The sequence below is a fragment of the Thalassophryne amazonica genome, chromosome 12 (genome assembly GCF_902500255.1).
Source record: "Thalassophryne amazonica chromosome 12, fThaAma1.1, whole genome shotgun sequence".
Classification (NCBI taxonomy): Eukaryota; Metazoa; Chordata; class Actinopteri; order Batrachoidiformes; family Batrachoididae; genus Thalassophryne; species Thalassophryne amazonica.
In genome coordinates, this window is record NC_047114.1 from 37,414,900 (window position 1) to 37,433,182 (window position 18,283).

The 18,283-nt window shown below is 39.6% G+C and overlaps 1 protein-coding gene across 1 annotated transcript in view; it reads left to right on the forward strand.

Annotated features, from left to right (window-relative positions):
• scp2a (sterol carrier protein 2a) overlaps nucleotides 1-18,283 on the forward strand; it is a 95,165-nt gene that overhangs the window by 75,530 nt on the left and 1,352 nt on the right. The window contains exons 12-15 of the mRNA XM_034182391.1: nucleotides 66-219; nucleotides 9,212-9,308; nucleotides 11,966-12,095; nucleotides 17,105-17,184. Of these exons, the coding sequence (XP_034038282.1) occupies nucleotides 66-219; nucleotides 9,212-9,308; nucleotides 11,966-12,095; nucleotides 17,105-17,184 (461 nt within the window). The remainder of the gene's footprint in view (nucleotides 1-65; nucleotides 220-9,211; nucleotides 9,309-11,965; nucleotides 12,096-17,104; nucleotides 17,185-18,283) is intronic.

Genomic DNA, 18,283 nt, shown 5'->3' on the forward strand with positions numbered 1-18,283 from the left:
TGACTTGACACTTGTGGTCCATGAACCACAGCTACTCTCATACTCCCCACCGTTTACCTTCTCAGGTCTGGCTCAATGTGCAGAATTATGCTGGCAGCTCAGAGGACAGGCTGGCAGGAGGCAGGTCCCAGGAGCGAGAATTGCACTCCAACACAACATTGGATTAGGAGGAGCTGTGGTTGTCACTCTCTACAAGATGGGATTCCCTCAGCATGCCAGGTGAGCAACTTGTTAAGCCCCTTTCACACCGGGCTTGCATACAGTTGCGTTATGATACGTGTAGGGTTGGGTATCGAGAACCGGTTCTTTTTGGGTATCGTTAAGAAATGATTTGATCCACCGATATCAATAGTGTTTTTGCTTAACAGTTCCCTTATTGGTCCTTCAGAGCGGCTGTTGTTTTTGAGGGTGTTTGTCGGGAAAATGATCATATGCAGCGGCTCTGTAGTCATTCGCTTCTGCAGTGCAACTCCACTTTGACGCGTAAACCAATGAAGCAGTGCTTCGATCCGCTGGCTTGCTGGTTCTTTGTTTTATTTTGCTTTATCTTAATTTTTCCCTGCTAAAACCCTAAAGAGCATATGTCTGTGAGTAATATATACCTTTTTATGTTAAACTAACCTGTTATGGTCTTCTGAAACAGTTGATAGATGTATTTTATAACTTAATAAAAACGGGACCAATGGTAACGTGTTAGCATGTCTATGGCATTTTCAATGTTAGTTAGCATTAGTTGTTCACATCTCAGCACATTTGTGTGCATTTGTTTTCTGTATAATAATTAATGGCTCAGCGTTTGTTGTCGTAAAAGTAAAATGTATTAAAAAATTGTAATTATTTTTTTCTTTATTTGTATATATAAATTTATAATAATAATAGCAACAGCAATAATAGTAATAATAACTCTTCAGAAGCGACAAGTCCGCTTGTTAACCCCTCTCAAAGCCATTAAAATATGTCAGTCGTGAGTCACTTTTGTGTGGATTAAAGTCACTAACTGGGACTCTTGTCTTGTTGCAGTCAAGAAATGAGAATCATCCTCCGTTCTGTTGGCACAGCTCCAAATGCTGCGAGTAACTCTGCTGAAACAGAGTCCAGTCAGAATTAATAACTTCAAAACGAATTGCTGCTTTAAATAAAATGACACCTCTTTCCAAACACTGTAATGCAGACAATAAACTATAATCGACTAAAAAGTTTTTTTCCTCCCAAAATGAGACGTCCTGCATTCTTCATGAATTATATCTTGATGTGCAGCACAGCCAGCTGCAAGAGCTAAACTCAGATGTATGGAAAGACATTCATGCCAATTATGTCTGAAAGGAAATGCTTTTGACAAAAACTACAGATTTTTTTATTATTTCTATTTATGCTCAGAGATCAAGGATCCACCATGTAGAGTTTATTTATGTCCAGAGGTTAAGGATCCAGTGACCAATTTCATATTTACTTTAAGACTCAATAAAATGTTGTTGACAAAAAAAAAAAAACCTGTAAAGCCTATTTTCAGTACACAGAAAGTCGATAAGGGAATCGATAAGGAATCGGATTGATGAGCGGAATCGATAATGGTATCGATATTGATAAAATCATATCAATACCCATCCCTCAATGCGTGTGGAGTACGCTGGAAAAGTGCGCACATTTGGCATAGTCCCTGTGTAGGCTGGTGTGTGATTGCATGTTTGTGTTCCTAGTCTTGCTTACAGTTGCATTACTGCCACGTACAGTAGTGTTCAGAATAATAATAGTGCTATGTGGCTAAAAAGATTAATCCAGGTTTGTATATTTCTTATTGTTACATGGGAAACAAGGTACCAGTAGATTCTCACAAATCCAACAGGACCAAACATTCATGATATGCACACTCTTAAGGCTATGAAATTGGGCTATTAGTAAAAAAAAAAAAAAAAAAAAAAAAAAAGTATAAAAGGGGGTGTTCACAATAATAGTAGCATCTGCTGTTGATGCTACAAACTCAAAACTATTATGTTCAAACTGCTTTATTAGCAATCCTGTGAATCACTAAACTAGTATTTAGTTGTATAACCACAGTTTTTCATGATTTCTTCACATCTGCGAGGCATGGAGTCAACCAACTTGTGGCACCTTTCAGCTGTTATTCCATTCCAAGATTCTTTAACAACATTCCACAATTCATTAACATTTCTTGGTTTTGCTTCAGAAACAGCTTTTTTGATGTCACCCCACAAGTTCTCAATTGGATTTAGGTCCGGGGATTGGGCAGGCCACTCCAAAACATTAATTTTGTTGGTTTGGAACCAAGATTTTGCTCGTTTACTAGTGTGCTTGGGGTCATTGTCTTGTTGAAACACCCATCTCAAGGGCATGTCTTCTTCAGCATAAGGCAACATGACCTCTTCAAGTATGTTGACATATCCAAACTGATCCATGATACCTGGTATGCGATATATAGGCCCAACACCATAGTAGGAGAAACATGCCCATATCATGATGCTTGCACCACCATGCTTCACTGTCTTCACTGTGAACTGTGGCTTGAATTCAGAGTTTGGGGGGTCATCTCACAAACTGTCTGTGGACCCAAAAAGAACAATTTTACTCTCATCAGTCCACAAAATATTCCTCCATTTCTCTATAGGCCAGTTGATGTGTTCTTTGGCTAATTGTAACCTCTTCTGCACATCTTTTATTTAACAGAGGGACTTTGCGTGGGATTCTTGCAAATAAATTAGCTTCACACAGGCGTCTTCTAACTGTCACAGCACTTACAGGTAACTCCAGACTGTCTTTGATCATCCTGGAGCTGATCAATGGGTGAACCTTTGCCATTCTGGTTATTCTTCTATCCATTTTGATGGTTGTTTTCCGTTTTCTTCCACGTGTCTTTTTTTTTGTTGTTGTCCATTTTAAAGCATTGGAGATCATTGTAGATGAACAGCCTATAATTTTTTGCACCTGCGTATAGGTTTTCCCCTCTCCAATCAACTTTTTAATCAAACTACGCTGTTCTTCTGAACAATCTCTTGAAAGTCCCATTTTCCTCAGGCTTTCAAAGAGAAAAGCATGTTCAACAGGTGCTGGCTTCATCCTTAAATAGGGGACACCTGATTCACACCTGTTTGTTCCACAAAATTGACAACTGACTGACTGAATGCCACACTACTATTATTGTGAACACCCCCTTTTCTACTTTTTTTTTTTAAATAATAGTCCAATTTCATAGCCTTAAGAGTGTGCATATCATGAATGCTTGGTCTTGTTGGATTTGCGAGAATCTGCTCAATCTACTGGTACCTTGTTTCCCATGTAACAATAAGAAATATACTCAAAACCTGGATTAATCTTTTTAGTCACATAGCACTACTATTAGTCTGAACACTACTGTATGTAGCCATCGCCGCTATTTTTCTGCCTCTGTGGAAGTGCGCTCCATTCTTAAAATGTTTCATGAAAAGGAAAGAGCACTCACGTTCTTTCGACGTACAGTGGGACACACTGCTGTCTCGTCACGGCTTGTAACGTTAGATGACAAAGTTCAGAGCTCGTGTGTGCTCCCCCCCCCCCCCAAACAAAAGAAAAAGAAAAGAAACTATTGCCATTTAAACTCACATACTGGTTCTTTTTGAGCATGAGAGAGAGAGAAGGAGAGAGAGATAAAGCATTGGAAATCACAGCTTTCTGAGTGGCACTTGAAAACCCCCTGTTGTGGCAGTTCACTTGAGCATGAAGGTGTGAAAAGGTTTTTAAGCCATCAGCAGCAGATATTCTGTGAGAACAAGTTGGATCCACAGAGCTTCTTATTCACCCTAGGGACACAAAGTAGTCCTGCACCCTGAGAACGTAAAGCCCGGGCCGGCACGTAAGGTTTAATTAGGTCAGCTAGGTAGGGAGGTGCCAGTCCATGAATAATTTTATAGGTTAGTAGCAGAACCTTAAAATCTGATCTCACTGGGACAGGAAGCCAGTGAAGAGACACCAAAATGGGTGTAATGTGGTCGAACTTTCTGCTTCGTGTCAGAAGTCTGGCTGCAGCATTTTGGACCAATTGGAGAGCCCTAATGCTAGACTGCGGTAAACCAGAAAATAGAACATTGCAGTAGTCCAATCTAGAAGAGATGAACGCATGGATCAGGGTCTCAGCATCAGCCATAGACAGGATGGGACGAATCTTCGCTATATTTCACAGGTGGAAGAAAGCAGTCCTAGTAATATTTCTAATATGGAGGCCAAAGGACAATGAAGGATCAAAAATTACCCCAAGGTTTCTCACTTTGTCAGTGTGATGTATGACACACGAGCCTAGGCTGAGTGTTAACTGGTCAAATTGATGCCGATGTCTCACTGGACTAGTGGTGGGCACAGATAACCAAAAAATTAACTTCGATAACAGATAATAAGATAACTGAAAAGTTATCTTTGATAAAGATAAACCGATAAACCACCCAAAAATGTATTGGAAGTTACAGATAATCGATAACCGATAAATTCCAGTGTTGTTTATGGGACATTTGCAGTTACTAAAGAGCTGAAATTGATTTTTAACATGATCTCCTTTGAAAGCATTAAAAGCGGTAAAAGACCTAAAGAATAACCAAGAATGTTTGACCATGCTGCCCCCTGCAGGAAGCAGCACAGACAAATCCTGAGAGCACCCACAAAATCAACTCTTTACCAATCATAATCATTTTTCTTTCAACATTCTGCCCCTGCTGGAAGCTCTTGTTTACAACAGCGCTCCCACCACAGAGGCACACCAAGAGCAGCCATAAGGCCAACTCTCTATCAATTTCAACACTCCGGTCAGGCGGAGGTCTTACTAACTCTAAAGTCATACTATCTTATTGTTTTTTGAATATACTGGTAGAATAACTCCATTAATGTCAATTCTGTCATTTGTGCAAAGTTAAAATATAACATATATCTTTTAATGTTGAATAAGGCACTAATTCTGAGGTTTTGTAACAAACACAAACCGCAAAGCATTCTGGGTAAAACTGCTAAACAGTGATTGGTTCAGTAATCCATTATGTAAACCAACACGTTAATGTGACGTGTGTTGGTTTAAAGATAAATGTGCTTTTGTAAAATATTCCATTTTTATTTGTAAAAACAGGCATTTTTACGGAGCCCTGGAAGTGTCATCGCAATTGCATGTTTTAAAACTTTTATGATGTTGTAAAACGTGCACTCAATATTAGTAAGTAAGTAAGTAAATTTATTTATATAGTGCCTTTCACAGACATAAGGCCATGTACACACGTTGTCGGGTATTTGTAAAACAGAATATCTTACCCTTTCAGTTTGGGGAAAAAACTTCATCCACACTACGTCGTTTAAAAAAAAATCCATCCACATCGAACCGTATAAATGTGTTGTAATTAGTCTGCCAAACCTTTGGGTGGCGGTACTGATTAAAATTCTATCCAATCAGGAGCCTTATTCTCTTGTCGTCACTTCCACAAAAACTAAAAACATGGCGCCAACCTCGTTCGTGTGGACCGATAAGGAGTCGGAATTACTTCTAACCGTAGTTTTAGAATACAAAGTTAACAAATATATGCACACAAAAAGCGCCTGGATAATGGACAATACCAACACTTAGAGAGCAGCCAGGTACCCAGACATTTAATACTGCCATGAACAGTCCTGGCCAGTAGATGGCAGTAGCGGCCTTGAAAAAATGTCAAACAAAATTCCAGATAATCCGTGTCTGCTACATTTAAGATGCGTGGAATTTAACAAACGCAAATACACTAACGTCTATAAACCCAGAGAATATATTCACGAGAGTTTTAGGCACTAGAGTTTAATGCTGTTATCTGTGGACCCTGAACAGAGTGTCTGAAATGCATTTGTCCTGTCGTGAACGTCTGAGATTACCTTATGCTACCCATAATGCATTGCTGCCTGGCACAGCATGTGCTCACAAAACCTTAAAAATTAGCACATTACTTTAAAACGAAAACATATATCTGATATTTTCACTTTATAAACTTCAGACATGACAATAATTTTAAATAACTTGTCTAAAATGAGTGGTTAAAATTTGAACCATAAGTTAAACATGTATGCCTCTGGATGACTTGGTGACATTGCGATTATAGTAGTATGGTGTTAAAGGAAATGACTTTTTTTTTGGTCATCAGTTCTCCTTTGCTTACAAGAAAATGAGAAAATGAAACTCATCCCTCTTCTTCTATGGCGTTTAATGGCAGCCGGCATCCTTATTGTTGGACTGCTGCCACCTACTGTATCAGGCCGTTAGAGCAACCCTAAATCCTCTCATTGAGTCCCGTGTCTTTCATGTATTTAAACAGGCAACACTTCCTCCTCTCACTGGACTTTACTGCTAAAATACTTCCTAAAGAAACTCCTTTGAGGCCTTACAATTGATTTCCTTCCGTTTTTACACTTTATAGCTTTATTTTGACATGAAATGCACTCCTCTCCAAACGTGTGTCCCGGTGATGAAATCTAACTTACCCCTCTCTTCTACGGCACTTAATGGCATCGCACTGCTGCCACCTGCTGCATCAGTCCATTATAGTAGTTCTAAATCCTCTTGATGAGTCCAGTGTCTTTCAAGTACTTAAACAGTCAACACTTCTCCCTCTCGACCTTCTTGCTAAATTGCTTTCTACATAAACTTCTTTTAATACTTACAACTGATTTATTAAGTTTTTACTCTTTAATCGATTCAAAAATGACAAGATATATTTTGTAAAATAAAATATTTTGAAGTAAAATAAAATGCTAATACTGTAAAAGTGTTCATTGGTTATGATTTTTATCATTTATATTAAAACTTGTGCCATTTGAAAGTGCTGGATTGTGGTGACAGTATTTCACAAAACTTTATTTAAAATTCAGTTGGTCTGGTGGTTCAATCATTTATTTTTTTTTTTTTTTTCGAACTTAGTTGTCAATTCCAGTATCATGGCAGTTCACAGTATAAGCAAATCAAATGAACAAAGCTTCTTTGTACTCTCTGTACCTCTACACTCGTGAAAAAATAAACAAGATCAAAAAAGAAGCAAATCAAAAAATGACAAAGTTCGAAAGGGAGTGGGAAGAAGTAAAAATCCCACCCCAGTGCACATATCTTCAGTGGTTGCTTAATTGACAGTAAATACAACTGCAGTTAATTTACAATACCTAAATATATTTACAATTTCCCCCAAAAAGTGATCTTCAAATTAAATAAAACATTCAAAAAGAAAACTCAGCAGTGCCACACAGATAACATGAATGTAGAATGCCACCATAGACTTCCATTTTTTTTTATCTAATAACAGCCATGGACTTGCTGCCAGTAGAACTGCAGGTTGAGGTGCTGAATTATGTAGGTATCGTGGACCTACTCAATGTGGAGAAGGCCTACGGCCACATGCCATCCATCCGCACACCAGGTCTTTGGAGAGAGGTGAAGATGTACAGGGTTGATGACCAGTACTTGCCAGAAGTGTGGGAGTTTATGACCGAGGAAGTTGGATGCCACTTGAAGGAACTTCATTTGCCCTACATGGCAGAAGAAGAGATAAGCTTCAACAACGGGGAAAAAGACTTTTCATTGGCAATACTTATCGTGTCTTTTAGTGTCTTTAAGTGTATTATTTGTTTTACCAGGTAATAGCATAAAGGTTCGAATAATTTATTTATTTTGTAAGACACACTTAGGATTTGATTAATTGTGTAGAATGAAAGCAGAAATTATAGTCAATTAAATTAATGCAGACAGTCATTCCATTTGTGGATGGTAACTTATTACGGACACATACTGTCATACAAAATAGTAAATAAATTGTGATGAAATTAATACACTTTAGTCATTTTTTGCAGTATGATAAGAGTCAAAAAGCATTGTTTTAGGCAAAGGAAAACTGTCCAAATTGCACTCAGAATGCACCAAATTGCACCATTTTTTTTTTCTTCAAAATTTCCAGGGAGGCATGCCCCCAGACCCCCCTAGATGACTTCGCCGCACAGTCCGTCCACTCATGGAAAATGTTCAGTCAAAAAATTTTCAGTTGCTTGCAGCCATGTGCTTGTTTTTGTTGATCAAATCAGAGTAATAGGTCCGCTTTGTAGCCAATAATGCATGCTTATAGTCTAAGATAGCATCACGCCACGCAAGGTGGAATACTTCTAATTTTGAATGACGCCATTTCCGTTCTAGACCTCTTGCTTTATGTTTGAGGTCACGCAGGTAATCATTGAACCAAGGTGACTGCGGTTTGGGGGAGCGCGGTTTCAACACAGGTGGTGCAATCGTGTCGTTTTGAGCACTGAGTTTAAACTATCCACAAGTCTGTCTACTGACTGGGTATTTGTCAGAAGTGAGGCTAAGACATCAGGCAGTCTAGCTTCTAGTTCACTCTTAGTTGAGGAGTTGATGCATCGCTGCAGTGATAAATAAGGTTGTTGTTCCACTAAACACGGCAGCAAAACTGTAAACTTAATAAGTGAGTGATCAGAGACCACTGATGTAAGAGGCATGATGTCAATATTCGTGACAGCAATACCACGTGCGAGAACCAGATCCAGGGTGTGCGTCGAATCCCGAATGCATTGCCGAAATCCTATTGCATCCACAATTTCCATAAATGATTTTCAGAGGGGATCAGAAGGCTTATTTATATGAACGTTAAAGTCACCAATGATCAGAATGTTATCTGCACGTTAGAGATGAATGCACCAAATTCATCTAAGAATTCAGAATATGGGCCAGGAGGCCTATATACAGTGACAAAGTAATATGGTTGATTTTTATTCTTCTGACCTTGGCAATGCATAATATCCTGAGCGGAGCGGAGAATCAGATACTGCATTGTGTACACGGTACACAATGCAGGGCCCTGTGTTTAGTTTAATTAAATGTTAAATTGACTCCAGGCTCTTTCAAACATTTCACATCATTTTAGAAAGGTCAGATTTGCTCAGTATTATCATATTTTATTGGGGTGAGATTAAGACTGCTGCATGTGTCATCTGAGTGAGTTTGTATGCATGATTGCACATTGTTTGTTCAGGTTGTTAAAAAAAACAATATGTATGTTTGAAGTTTTTGTGAAGGCTCACCCTTGGAGGTGGGAGAAAGAGCATTGTCTTAAATGAAAGTTTGTCTGACAAACATTTTTGAGTGTTATCCATCTGGACTGGACTCATTTTTCAGGCATACTTCCAACATATTTTCAGTATGTGACACATTGTTTCCTGTTTGACGCAGGTCTCATGTAGATGCTGTTTTCACCAGCTCAGCCGGAGATCTGGAAGCATTCAGAATATATCCTGTCTTTAAAGAGATTGAAAAACAACTACAGGAGGTAAAGCAGCACTCAAACTGCTGTCTGCTCAAATTTCAGCAGTGTTATTTGTTTAATCTCAGTCCATTTCCCTACAGTGAAAGTGAATCCTTTATTTTGTGGTTATGTCAAATGAGATGGTCATACAAGTTAATTGGGGGAGGTGATGGTCTAAGGCTTAAGCGTTGGGCTTGAGACCAGAGGATCCTCTGTTGAAATCCCAGCCTGACCGGAAAATCACTAAGGGCCCTTGGACAAGGTCCTTAATCCCCTAGTTGCTCCCAGTGTGTAGTGAGCACCTTGTATGGCAGCACCCACACATCGGGATGAATGTGAGGCATTATTGTAAAGTGCTTTGAGGGTCTGATGCAGATGGAAAAGTGTTATATAAATGCAGTCCATTTACCATTTAATTGGACATAATCAAGTGTGTATAAAAAATGTTCCAGTGTTATATCCATGACTACAGGCTGGTCAATAGAGGGCGCTGTTAAAGTTAGAGAAGTTGAGACAGGCAGTCACTCATGATTACAGGGTCCCATGGAATCATAATCCACCCATGATCTTTACCACATCAGTTTGAGTCTCTGGATGGGTACACAGATCTTGTGGGTTGCTGCAAATATTTTAAAGGGGTTTCTATATTCACAGTGTTTAACATAATGAACAGCTAATTATAAGACTTGTTGCATCCCGTTGACTTCTTGCTGATTCCAGACAGCATGTGGTGCTATGGCATGATTTACAGTTCCAGTCAAAAGTTTGGACACACTTTCCCATTCAGTTGAATGGGAAGAGGACGCTAGCACACGAATGTAGCGAGGAAGTATGATGTCCTGATCCCTGAGCTAGCTGGATTCTAGCCACATTTGCATTCAGACCTTGGCGAATCCCCCTCAAATCCAACTTCCCCCATTGTGGATATATGTTTTGAGACCAGGGAATTTTTTTTCTACTGAATGCAGCTCTTTCAGTCCAGTAGATTAGGAAAAAAACGTGCACTTTTGAAACAAATCACCAGAATTTGGTTCTTTGATAGGGTGGGTGCTAAAATATGATCCAATTTTTCTACATCCGGGTACTGTCCCCATCAGAAACATGGCACTGCCTCTGAGATTTTGTTAAATTACACAGCAAACAAAGTGAAAATGCAAAGAAAAAGTGACGATACAGTGGAAAGTGGACATGTGTTGTGGTTTGTTTATGACCCGGAGCTCAAACGTGTTGAGACGGTTGTGCAGGTGAAAGAACACAGCTAATCTGGCTTGGTGTGTAGAATAACGCTTACCGACACGACCTCTCCCATTTGCCTCGTCTTTCCTTCTCCACTGGGAACCGAAAAAAAACCCTGCACTTTTCGCAACTGCTTCGAAGACTGCAGCCGAAAACAAAACCGTGCACCATTTTTCATCAGAAGTGACGCTGTTTGTGGGGAGAGACTAATACCCAGGCGGAGTGTGGGAGTGTCGGAACAAACCATTCGGAGGATGGGGGTTTCAGTGGAAACCATTTTAAACCAGCACGTCTGCTAGGTGGCGACAAGTATGCTTTTAAGTTTACAGAGCCGGGCCGAATGGTTTGTGCTGAAACTCTCACACTCCGCCTGAGGATTAGTATCTGCCGTGGCTGTGCCCGCATGTGGTCAGATCCCGCGATATCACACAGGGGTTCAAATGAGACTGCGCTGCTTTATTGATATATGCCATCAGACAAAATCAGTCCTTTTACTAATCAGTGTACACAATCTGTCATAGTATGACAGAACCTTAAAAAGTAATCCCAAAACTCAAAATTAGGTGAGTGATTAGTACTCACTAAGTCACTCAAAAACCCGTTAGCAAATAGGAGACGCCCTTTCACAGGGAAGGACCCCACACACCCCAAAGATTTTGTCACAACTGCAAATGACACACTCAAGAGTTCATTGTGTATAGTGTATCTGATTGATGAGAAAGAAGCAGAAGTAGTTGTAAACAAAAGGACAACAAAAAAGTGAAACGCAAGGAGTTTACGTTTGCAAGTTCTGTTTTACCATTTACCCCCCAGCCCCCCCATCAAACAGCAGCAACAGACAGTGAAAATGGAAAAAAAAATTAAGAAATTACAGACATGACCTCCATTAAAACATTTCAGAGAAATGGCTCTGTAAATTTTAAAATCAAATGGGAATAATGGCTTCTGAACAGCATGAGAATCATTTTTCCCATCAAGGCAAATCATTCTGGTCTGACATGTCCATATGACAAGTAGTTTTTGTGCATTATGCAAGGCTTTTACTAAAAACCTGTGGTGTAATTACTGCAGTTTTGTGATCAGAAAATAGGCCTAGGCACTTACCATTAACAAAATTGTGCTTTAAAAAAAAAACACAACAGATGACGTGCATTCCACCATGGAAAACCTTTATGTGTATACAGACATAGACATTATAGAGAAGGCCGTGACGGCATAATTCATGAAAAGCGTTATTAAAGATCGGCATAGGTTGTCATCTCACGCGTGCGCACACACACACACACACACACACACCTTTAAAATTTAGGCTTGATCTACACAAACCATGATCTACACAAACTTGATTGTAATGATTCTCAAATAGTTTTGAGGGAATTCATGACACTGGATGCATTAAAAATTCTTTCTCTTTCTGTATTTCTTTCTTACTTTCTTTCTTTCAGCAAGGAGAGGAGCTTGTTAAGAAGATTGGTGGAGTGTTTGCTTTCAAAGTGAAGGATGGGCCAGGTGGGAAGGAAGGAATTTGGATTGTAGATGTGAAAAATGGCAAAGGTTGTATCAGCAATGACTCTGGTAGGTGCAGCTCTATATTCAGTTTTATTTTTCTCCTTTGTAAGAAAATTGGGTTGTGTTTAATCAGCTTTTGCTGTGATTTTGTTATTGCCATGTGATGGCAGCACACCTACTAAGGAATATAAAGATGTGCATGAGGGAAAATACCACCCCGCAGTGATTCTTACATTTACTGTGATGTAGTTATTTCATGTATTGTGTGGTTAACTTAATTTCACATCCATTCCTGCATTTAAGGTCTGCAACACATTCTAAAAATTGAAAGAGTCACAGCGCCTCCTTCAGTCACGCCAGCATTTATCACAGGCATCAGTCAATTCTTCAGCATTCTGCACACAATGAAAATAAATCCCATGATCCACCAAGACAAAAATAAAATAAAAAGTTAAATTACTCTGTTTGGCCTCCGTATGAAGGGGTGAGGCCACATGACAGTATATGCGTGCTCTGTGACATGCGTGTCAGCATCTACATGCTCTGTCTACCAAATAAAATGGTACTGCTGGGAGTTGAAATGCAAGCCAAGCCAGACTTAACCGTTCTGACCCGTACCATACTGTGCTGTACAAAGCCCAGACCGCTCGGTGGAAACGGGGCTGTCGGCATATGCTGACTAAATCGTCAAGGTGTGACTGTTGCATAACTTGGCAAAATGCAGTTTTGTGCTCAAAATGTCTCAATATTGAGCAAAGCAATGAATACGTGTTTTTATTATTAAATAATTAATTACATTTTTTTTTATTATTATTGGGACATTCTGAGTCTCAATAATAGTCCCAATGTGTTGTTAACGCTCAAACCTTCAGAATTACCGCATTACTTTAAAAGATATGTGCGATATTTTCACTTTGTAAAAATGATAGCATTGCCATTAATGTCGATAAACTGTCCGGCATTACTTTTGTTTATACAAGAAACCATGAGTGAAAAGTGTTGTCTTCTTCCACCGTATGTGTTGTGTGTGAAAAGTAAGTAAGCAGCAGTGGGCAGGATGCATAAAGACAAAACCTCTAGCTCTTTGTTCATTTTGGGTTTGTGATCGCTTTTGAATTTACTCTGAAGCCCCTGCAGTGCTTAAACTTGAAAGTGGCTCATCAGTAGTCGAGAGTGTACCAAGTCAATACTAAAAGTTAGCTGTAACTCCAGCTAAATTTTTTATCAGGTTAGCATTATAAAAGTTAACTTTTCAATTAGCGCATTAGTGGTTATTGAAGCTAACTTTTTGGTCAGCTGTGCCCACCACTGGTGATAAATTAATACCTGAAATGCTTCATTGCCTAGTATCCTCAATGCCAAAATGTCTTTTAAGTGTTCTGAAAAAATGACAACATCACAAAGTAGTAAATGCTTTAGCGTCTCAACTTTTTTGGAATGCATTGTCGGTCTTAAATGCAGGAATGGATGTATATTGACAAATGAAATGAAGACGACCACACAAAACATTAAGTATCTGGGTTTGTATCGTCTGCAGTGAAATAAGTCAAACTTAATTGTAAGCATCACTTTGCGCCCCCCCCCCACCTTTTTTTTTCAGCTTTAATGGACAGATGCTTTCTTTTCTTTTTATTTTTTTCTATCAAATCTCAAAAAATTCAAGGACATTTTACATCAGAAGTAGAAATGGGAAAGAATGAGTCACCTAAGCTTGTTCTTTTAGAGAGTACACTAATGGGAATGTCCGCAAACTACATCGTGCTTTCCATTTTAACTGGCCTCACATGATGACAACTGGTATTAAATTAATTATTGTAGAGACTCTACAAGAGTCAAGCCAGAAGTCAGACTACCAGAGCAAGAATTTTAGCTGAGGAAGCTTCTGCGATTTGAAGTGAAACGTCCTCGCGTCAAGCAACCCAGTCCAGTCGAAGATTCAAGCTTCTCTACTATGCTTAGACCATTATAACAGTTACAATGTTTTTTCAAATTTACAAGAATTTCCTTACAAACAGAAGAGCAACAAAAACAGTCCTTAATTGAAATTTAAAAAAAAGCGGTCCATCATGGGTATTTAGGTGGCTGAATAGGTAAGTCTTGGAACTGTCGGGCCTCCTCGGATCAGTCCAACATCCTTGTTGTCTGATCTCAGGTCGTAGCCCAAAGGTGTTCTTTTTTTTTTTTTTTTTTACAAGTGGCTCCTGGGGGTGCTTGCTGCACTTCAGGAGGGCAAGGCGATGGGGGAAGTCTGTGGGAGGCTGCAGCTAACACCATCGCCGGGGACCGTCGTGCATCGACCGCTAACCCACGACGTGGGCAGCCGACGCACGGATGTCTAAAAAGTAGGCTTCCCGTGGATGTGCACCAGGTTCAGTTCTGGTGTTTTAATGCTGTGAGCACATGAAAAGTGTCACATTTATTTTCTTGCAAGCCTTCTTGTCAGCACCAGGACTTTGCGCGACCAGTGCACATAGGACCAAGGAAGATGGTTTGATCCATCCTACTGACTGAGAATGCATAACGCAGAGATGCTTATGCTCAGGCTGCAGTACACCACATCATTTTGCATGACTTTTAGCACTCAGATGTTGGTGAATTATTCAAAGCACTCGGGTGATATTGGCTCAGTAATAACAATGCTGGCGCTGCTGTTGCTTCTGCTGCTGATGGCGGTGACAGAACAGGATGCGCGCTGGAGACCCTGAACCTTTGCACTGTGCATAAGCACGGTGACAATTTTGGATTTAATATTCACCATGTGGGTGCGTGTGATTGCTGAGTCCTCTCGCGCCCTCCCTTCCACACAACGTGTTTGCCAAAGCGCGCAGTTGAACAGAAAATGACTGTCGCGTGGTGATGTGAGACTTAAGGACATTTAAACAGGTGCTTTTTCTTTGAAGTTCAATTAAGCATGTCCGATAATATATTGTCATGTACGTGCAAACGAAGATGATTCTGGCTGCTGCTAGCAAACCAATCGCATGGGGATTAACGCTGCGCTAATCTATAGATTAACACGTGAATCCAACCAGGTTTTACGGACGAGGTGCCGGATCTAATTTGAGCAAGTCTCTCTCTCTTTGATTGATTGATTTGGCAAAATACATGAAATTAAATAACAATGACAATATACATACATATACTTGCCGAAGATGGCACAAAAAAGCACAGACTTATTTCCATCGTGGTCCCCATGACAACACAACAAAAACAAACAACAAAAATAAAAAAACAACAAAAAAAACCCCAGAAATACTTAAAAATAGCTACAAAGGCATCTATATACACAAATGAATAAAATACAAAATTATTATGACTTTCTCTCTCTCTCTCTGTCACGCACACACTCGCACACAACTGTTGTGGCATATCATGACAATATGTAACAATGTTCACGGCACATATTGTCGCTGATGCAGTGGATTCTATGTAGTAACACACCTGGACACATATTGTCCCTGGCGACACTGTGTTGTAAAACCTGGACACATATTGTTGCTGGCGACAATATGTGCAGCAATGTGGCCATGAACGTCTGCATATATCGTCATGGCGACAGTATATGCTGTAACATGCCTTCACCTGTTAATTGTAGTTGGCACATACTAAATAGCAGACTAGTTCCACAGCTTTTGAGTACAGAACCTGTCCAGGCCCGTGATGTGGAGCTGATCATGTGCAGGTTTAAGGACAGGGGCAGGCTGTGCAGTACACAGCACTGCATGCGTAGAAGAACACTGCTGAACACTTGCATCAGCACATGTGCATGTGCTCATTCAACTTGATCCAAGATCTTGACAGTGACAAAGAACATTAAAGACAACAAGCAGGATTCTAAGAACTTTCTTTGAAGTGTGAAATTGACTATTTGTAAGAATTTTTAGTGGATTATGTCATAGGCTACCCTTTCTGAAAAATGCCACTTGATGTATGTACAAATTTCATTACTTTTGAGAATATACACATAAATATTTGTAAATATATTTAAAGAGCCCAAATCAGCGACGTATTCTCTCCTGATGATCTTCACGCCAGATTCCGGTCTGTGGAGCTTTCGACTGTCGTGCAGCGCAAGGAAGCTGTTTTCAACTAACTAAATACATATGTTATGTCCACATACTGTAGCAGGAAGTTAAACAGTTGTTAGTTTCACTTGGTCATTGCATCTTAAAAACATAAGACTGATAGACCTGTCTGTTTCCAAGAACTAGCCCTTAAATTTATCTTAAATTAGATGTGGTTCATAAAAATGCCCCAATTCGTAAAAATTCCAGATTTTGACGAGATTGTGCAGAATTGGTACTTTAAGTTACAAGGCCCATATTCGTCATCAGATGCAAATTTCAGTGCGAAAACCACCCCAGTCTGTTTGCTAAGAATCCCTTCTATATAAAAAATCAAAAAACAAAACAAGACGTGTTAGCAGGTGTGATTTGAAGGAAGTTTCCCGGGCTGGCCCATGGACTAGATTACTTTGGAGGTGACACTGGTGTGGATGGTCCTGTCAGGTTCTCAGGACCATCAGAAACATCCCTGCCTGGACCTGGGGGACTCGAGAAGGCAATTTCCTCAAAATGTTCCAGCATTTCTGAATGAGATCTATTGGTCCAAGTCTTACTTCTTACTGCTCTCAAACATGAAACATTTCTGCAAGAATACAAGAAGAAAGGAGACAAGCCATTCAACCTTCACCATTTAAACATCTCCAGTAGAACTTTTGACTATGATAACTTTCTGTCTTGTTTTGGGACGTGCTTGAATGGAAGAGATTAATTCATAATAAAGTGGTTTATTTGCATCATCACTCCAGTGTTGTCTTAAATTGTTTTGTTTTTTTTTTAACTGGAGAAAAATTACTTATTTTTTCACTCTTTTAATTTTAACATTTGTCTATTATAACTAAAGACGGAGCAGCATATCCTTAGAGAAAACTAAAATGCAATGGATGTTCATCTGGAGGATGGTGTATGCAGGAAAAATTGTCCTGTGTCTTCCACCTGAATCTTGCGTCCATTTTCTCATGATGCATTTCTGTGTTTTGCTCCGTTCTTTTTTTTTTGTTGTTTTTATCTCAGGTAAAAAGGCAGACTGCACCATCATCATGAGTGATGAAGATCTTCTGGACTTGATGACTGGAAAGCTGAACCCGCAGACGGTTTGTATAGTTATGTGAATAACTGACTGGTTTTCTAAATTATGCTGTTGACTTAATAATCTGCATTTGACAGTGTTTACACATCAAATACATTTTTCATTTTCACTGTATGTAGAGTGGCACCCTTAATAGAGGTTTAAAGTGTAAATTGTAGGTATTATTACAGTCTTACAGTGGTCCCTATCATTATCAGGGTTTGCGCTGACGCTCTCCTGATGCTAAATCATCAAGGCTGGATGCAAGATATAAAATGTAGCATGTCCATGGGACACATGCGCATCCTGGGAGTGACATCCTGCGCGTTCAACATGTTCAAAAATCGATTTTTAGAACAGTGTTGTCTCTGTTTTCTTTGATTCTCCTTGCTGCCATCAGTGAGTCACTGTGTCTGTTCTTCCAACACCTGTCTGCAGGAGGGGGGGAGTGTAGGGAGAGTCAGCCTGCTGTGTTTGAGCATAGACCTGTAAAGGCCACTAGAGTGGACACGAGCATGCACCCTCCACAATGTTTGGAAGTATAAATGGAATTGGTTAACCTAATTTTTTTCTTCCAAACTGGGTACCTAAAAGCCAACATGTACTGAACCACATTTGTGTTTGTTTGCGCGTTTGAGAAGACAACACCACTTATTACATTACACGGTGTACGCCTAGTCAAAAATAAATGAATAAATAAATACGTACTGCAGAGTATTTGCAATTTGAGAGTGATTGTAGTTTTTGAGCCACTGTATATGGATTAAACATGGTCAAAGGATTGTGTTTGTGTCAAGGATAGTGGGGTTACATTTTGGGCACAACTGGTCAAGCGTTGAGGCCACACAGAAACAGATTACGGCATCACGGAATGAATTTATTTGCATGACTGTCAGACATGTAACGAATGAGTGTTGCACTCTGTCCTTGTTTTTTGTGCAGTCTTTTTTACAGAGTGCTGAATATACGAGGGCTGTCAATAAAGTATAGGTCCTTTTTATTTTTTTCAAAAACTATATGGATTTCATTCATATGTTTTTACGTCAGACATGCTTGAACCCTCGTGCGCATGCGTGAGTTTTTCCACGCCTGTTGGTGACGTCATTCGCCTGTGAGCACTCCTT